At 39.1% G+C, this 5417-nt stretch overlaps 1 protein-coding gene across 2 annotated transcripts; it reads right to left on the bottom strand.

Annotated features, from left to right (window-relative positions):
- Positions 1–311: 311 nt before the first annotated feature.
- LOC146645210 (organic solute transporter subunit alpha) lies at positions 312–5182 on the bottom strand. 2 transcript variants are annotated; one of them, XM_085394066.1, is made up of 7 exons: positions 4989–5182; positions 4173–4324; positions 3965–4038; positions 3722–3877; positions 3299–3410; positions 2432–2684; positions 312–1903 (listed from the first exon to the last, which is right to left on the bottom strand). In XM_085394066.1, exons 1-7 carry the CDS (start codon positions 5053–5055, stop codon positions 1464–1466), a joined length of 1254 nt encoding a protein of 417 aa, XP_085250192.1. In that variant the 5' UTR covers positions 5056–5182; the 3' UTR covers positions 312–1463. The 2 variants fall into 2 exon arrangements, with proteins under 2 accessions (XP_085250192.1, XP_085250191.1); XM_085394065.1 differs by having other exon boundaries at positions 4173–5124.
- Positions 5183–5417: the final 235 nt, after the last annotated feature.

Here is a 5417-nt window from a genome sequence, read left to right as displayed (position 1 = left end):
ACGATGCATAAAAGAGTGCTTCAAACCTCAATTAACTGAAGGCACACTATAAAGAAGAGTGGACTGAGGATCCTCCACAATTACATGAAAGACTGATGACGTTGCACAGAAAACCATTACTTCAAATTATGCCTGCTACAGATGGTTCTAGAGGTCAAGTCAAAGTTAGCAAAACAGCTGTACACACCTGCAAGAATGTGCATCTACTTACTGGTACATTACTAGCTCCTGATGTACCAAATTATTTCCACAGAAAAATATTAAATTTGTTGACAGTTTGAATTGAATTTGGACAGGGATTTATTGTGGTTATATATCACACATATATACATATATCATCCTACATGTCACGTTTAATTGTAGACTCAGAGACTCTGTTAATTAAAGATAAAAAACAGAAGCAACAAATCTCTACATATATACACAGTTCTAAAGAGCACGGGTTTGAAGTGCTTTAAAATACTTCAATTATGTTGTAACATTATATTTATTTCATTCATTTTCCTCAGGTCACAACAATTAGTACGTGTGGGATTAATAAGTACAACAATGTAATAATATGTAATAATAATAAGAACAATAGAGAGAACAAAATATATATTAAAGATTTTAGAAGCACATAATCTTTGGCGACCTTTATAAGCCAGCCTGGTTAGTCCAAACCCTAAAACACATGAATAAGAAGTTTCTGGACCACATTTAAAATTAGATGAATATCTCTGCACAGTCTCCTAATTATCCTAAATGAGATAATTATGTGTGTAAGTGTTTGTCTTATTGGTCATCCCCACAAACAACCAAGCCAGGACTAGGGATGGTCATCACTTTTCAGTAGTCTTGAAATTCAAGTGAATAGTTGATGTGCCTTTTTTTTTGTCTTAAACATAGGCCTGGTAGGATGTTATGCATTAGTAATGCAGTGTGGTGGTAATGTACCTACGAACTGTTTGCCAGTAACCAATATTCAACAAAATGGAAAAAGCTGCCAACTACTTGGTATCATGCTTAGACAGTACTGCAGAAACAGAACAAGCATGCAATGCCAAAAATGACTAAAATGATCAAAATGTTATGTGTAGAACAAAAGGAAGGGCAGTGCAAAGTGTGTGTAAGGTAAAACTAGCACTTCACAACCATTTCAGAGCAGTTTGGGGTGAGGTGCAATGTTTAAAGAATATCCAATAATATGTTGCAAAATATCATCAAATTAAGGGAATATTTTTTTATTTTTCACCTGATCTTGAATCCAGCCCTCAAAGGCTCGATGATTTCAGTTTGCACTGACTGATGTTATGTCAGTTGTTACATTCTTCATCAAATTTTAAGTTAAATATTTTGCTCATCAGGATCTGATGTATAATTGAAGCGTTTAGCAGTATATTTTGCTCAAAGTGCCCTTTCCTAGCTAGTTTTTGCATCTTCAGCAGTCAAGCTTAATCTTATGGGCTTTTCTATTCCACTGGTCAAACCACAGTGACATCTTTTGACTCCAGGTCATTTACATTAGCCCTGACAGTAATGTGTGTCAGAGCTACGCCGGGCTCATCCGCACACCTGGGCTCCACTGTCTCTGAACTCCTTGAGTGCTGACCTTTGGCCTTAGGAAAGTGGAAACCATCCAGAGGTGCATGCTCTATCCTGCACAGGCTGTCTTCGCTGTCACTGTCATAACTGGGACTATATGAGGCGTTGATGAGACATCCACCAGGCCGAACCTCCTCTGATAGCACGCTGGCCTTCTGATGCATCGCCTGAATTTCTTCCGTTTGGACGGCCTTTTCCATTCTCCATACATCAAGCGGCTCCTCCATCTCCATTTCACTCGGCTCCACCTTACGGAATGTGTGGCGGGCATACAGGCCAATGCAAAACATCTCCACAATCACGCTGTAGTGGTAGATCACTAAGATTGGACAAGAAACGCACAATACAGGACAAGCAGTGTAGAGTGCTTTGGGTGAAACAACAGTGCTTCCATCTTTGTGAGATAGTGAGTTTTCATTCAAAACTATAGCCGATGTAACAATATAACCATACAATAACCATACTCAAAGAAATCAAACTTTAGTTTTAGCAAAGTGATGACAGAATTTTTTTATATTTCCGGTTTATAGTCTTAAATCTTATTATTTGCTCACATTAGATTGTTGAGCACTTATCTAGTATTAATGAGAACTGAAATCTCAGTTGCACTAGAATTCTGTCTCAGTCAAGGACACATCATGTTAGTGTAAGACCTGTTCTGCATGCTTGTTACCTGTCCAGGGTGTACCCTGCGAAAATAAAATCTAATACTTTTCAAGATAGATTTGTTTGAAAAATGTTGTCTGAGTGTTGTGACTGATCATGTCAAGAATAACTGCAGAATTATTTGAGTAAAACCGGATTGGGAGGCAAAAGACTGGAGGAGTCCAGATGTGCTGTCACTTACACTGAGACCGGGCCAAGACAGAGAAAGGTGGTGTGCAGGGGATAACCTCCAGAGCCCCCATAGTCTCTAAGATGCCACTCTGCAGGCCACACAGGACCAGCACCAGGATGATGCAGATGAACTTGGCTCTCAGTCCATAGCCATGCAACACACTCTTTGTTGCTTTGTAAAACAATAGGTGGCCATAAAAGGACACGAAAGTTGACACACCTATGATGCTGTTCACATACAGGTTGGGGTCAACTGAACCCACCTGGAAAAAATAAGACGATAGTTACACTTTTTATTCTTCAGTCTATCCAGTGCTTTTCAGTTCAGATGAGATGATTTGTTATCTGAAATAGACTGAACATGTAAGACTGGGCTCAAAGCCTCATTGTACTTCAAATGTTAAACATAGTATAACTACAGAGGCAGTCTCTACTTAAAGCTATTTGGAGTGTGAGAGAGCTTCATAGTGTTCAAACCACCTTTATAAAAATGAACAATCAGTGCATACAATGTGCAGTGGTTCTGCAGAAATGTGAATCATATGAGGTTTTCCATGACCTTCCCCCTGTACAGTTTAGAAGCCTTTTTGCAGCCTTTGTCAGTAACCATCTACAACCATTATGACTATTATATATGAACCTAGCTTGAAACAAGTTACTTTCAGAAAGAAAATATTTGCACAAGATTGGGAACTGACACTACTCTGACAGTGTTTTGTCTTTGTTGTGTTAAACCCAGTTGCTGTAACAAATTTCCCAGCTTTGGGACAAATAATGTATATCTTCTATTAAATGAACACCAGCACTGGATTGAGCTTCATGAAGTTATCCTTACTGGCAAAATAAGCATAGATCAAAATTTTTATAAACAACTCACATCACCATAGTCATACTGTTCATCTGTCCACAGCACCAAAGTCACGAAGAACAAGATGCTGCGGACCACAGAGAGCTGCAGGACAGCAGCCATCATCCAGGCCCGGCTGCTGCTGCACACATGAGAAGGGACAAGACTTTCACATGACAGTCTGCTACTGTATCGACCACATTTTACACAACACAGCTAGACCAACACAAAGGATATACATGCAGGAAGTGTGTGCAATATATGTGCAAATTCCCATCCAGGTAACATACACAAGTACTAAAAGCCATTATAGACATTAGTGGCACATGATCTGATGAGATGACACCTCTACAATGTCCATGAGATGATACCTGGTGCCTAATAAGACCTTAATCATTTCACTCTACGTGCTGTGGCAGTGTTTTACTCAGATTTGTGGCTGCTGCTGTGTACCTGTTGATGGTCACCATTGGGAGGCAGCAGCAGCAGCAGCAGGGAAAAGGATCTGGAGTTACCTGCTGTCCAGACAACATAGCCAGCATACGCACTTTCCCTCCAAAAAAGTCTGTGATCAGTCCCATGAATTTCAACAAGGTGATAGAGTGATACCTGTGCCAAATACACACATTCGGACAGGATATATACAACCAACCCGTGATCACAGCAAGTCTTTATAGTCCATTCTTGGTAACTTACAAAGAAGCAATGAAACTACACAGAGAAGAGGAACGGGGCACATATAGTGCTATCAGAGATGTGAAGGCAAACACCTAAAGGAAACAGAAAACAGCAGTAAGATTCAGCTGTAGTGCATGCTGGACTGGAGCACATCAGCATGCAATTTCAGCTCAGTTCATAAAAGGAGCTCTGTGTTTGTGTGGGTGTGAGATGAGACTGCAGTTACCGGATACATTCCTAATATCCAAAGGTAGAGAAATTGACGTCTGAATGAGGAAATATTGCGCAAGAAGAAGCCCACCTCTTCCAGAAACACCCCAAGTAAAATGACAGCCAGGCCGGCTGGGATGAGGAAGAGCCACAGCTCATTTTTAATGGCTGAGAAAAAAAAACACAGTACCACACAAAAGCACAAGAGAATTTTTGCAAAAAAGTACACAATACTGCCAGAAACTGGTGAGAAATCAACACACATACACACAAGCTTCCATTTTGATTCCAGTTTCTTATACATCAAGTTCGTTGGATTCTCTCCAGTCAATCATACGTAGTTTATGATAATTAAGTCCTGCGACAATATTTTTTCCTCTTGCAACTGTGCAAATTATTCAGGATGCATTCCGTCAGTCTTTCAGAATTTTCAGCATTTTTAGAAAATGAATGTTTGTAATGTAACATTTCATCTATTGAGTAAGGAGAATGAAAATGTACATCGTCTCAGGTGCAGATTTCTTTAACAGATTTCTATAACTATCTATCAATGGCTAAAAATGCTGAATGATTCTAACAAGCAACAACAAAGTTCTTATAATATTTATTAAAGTCTATTTTTTCTCTGTATACACATCAGAAAAGAATACACATCAAACTTTTTTTGAGCATTATAACTAAAATATTAAACTAAAATGCTACAGCTCATGCCAAAAAGAGTTGAATCTGAGATAGTTTATCACTCCATCTCACTTAGTGGGCATTAACAAGGGGAGATAATAAATGCAATCCTTAATATTCTGCTACAGTGGAAGTAGAAAATTGTACTTACCAGTAAAAATTTGTGATGACAGAGGGATCTCAGGCCCAATCCAGCTGCAGTTGGCCCTACTTCTCATCCTCTATATAATCCTATTCACCACGCATCTAGAGCAAATACATAGGAAATAGCATAATTTACAACAGTCAGCTACCTCTTTTAATTCGTAGCCAACCAAATATCCCAGCACCAAACTTTTACCTTCCAGAGGCTGTAGTTTTATGTAAAACGACTTCCAGGCCTCTCCTGTCCTTTCCGTGTTGACCCAAACACTTCCTGTCTGACTAAAGATGTTAATCATTGATAGATACAGGTAGGGGACAGGTATGGGATCCAAGTTCATCTTGAACAGCCAACAGTTTATGTGAGAAGAACAAATATTTAAAAATACACCCAATATTTAGTGCAGGTGCCACTAATCAACATTTTTCATAAACTGAG

This window comes from Rhamphochromis longiceps, linkage group LG20 (genome assembly GCF_057381845.1).
Source record: "Rhamphochromis longiceps isolate RC_006_pf linkage group LG20, R_longiceps_female_GT1.1, whole genome shotgun sequence".
In the NCBI taxonomy this organism is placed as follows: domain Eukaryota; kingdom Metazoa; phylum Chordata; class Actinopteri; order Cichliformes; family Cichlidae; genus Rhamphochromis; species Rhamphochromis longiceps.
This window is presented reverse-complemented; position numbering and strand designations above follow the sequence as displayed.

What these genes read in the sequence shown, in the direction of transcription:
- LOC146645210 (XM_085394065.1), bottom strand. Translation starts at nt 4,460, where the DNA reads ATGTATAAGAAACTGGAATCAAAATGGAAGCTTGTGTGTATGTGTGTT. An exon ending in GGATATTAGGAATGTATCCG is followed by an intron (nt 4,039 to 4,172) that starts GTAACTGCAGTC and finishes TGTTTCCTTTAG; the next exon opens with GTGTTTGCCTTCACATCTCT. An exon ending in TGTAGTTTCATTGCTTCTTT is followed by an intron (nt 3,878 to 3,964) that starts GTAAGTTACCAA and finishes TATTTGGCACAG; the next exon opens with GTATCACTCTATCACCTTGT.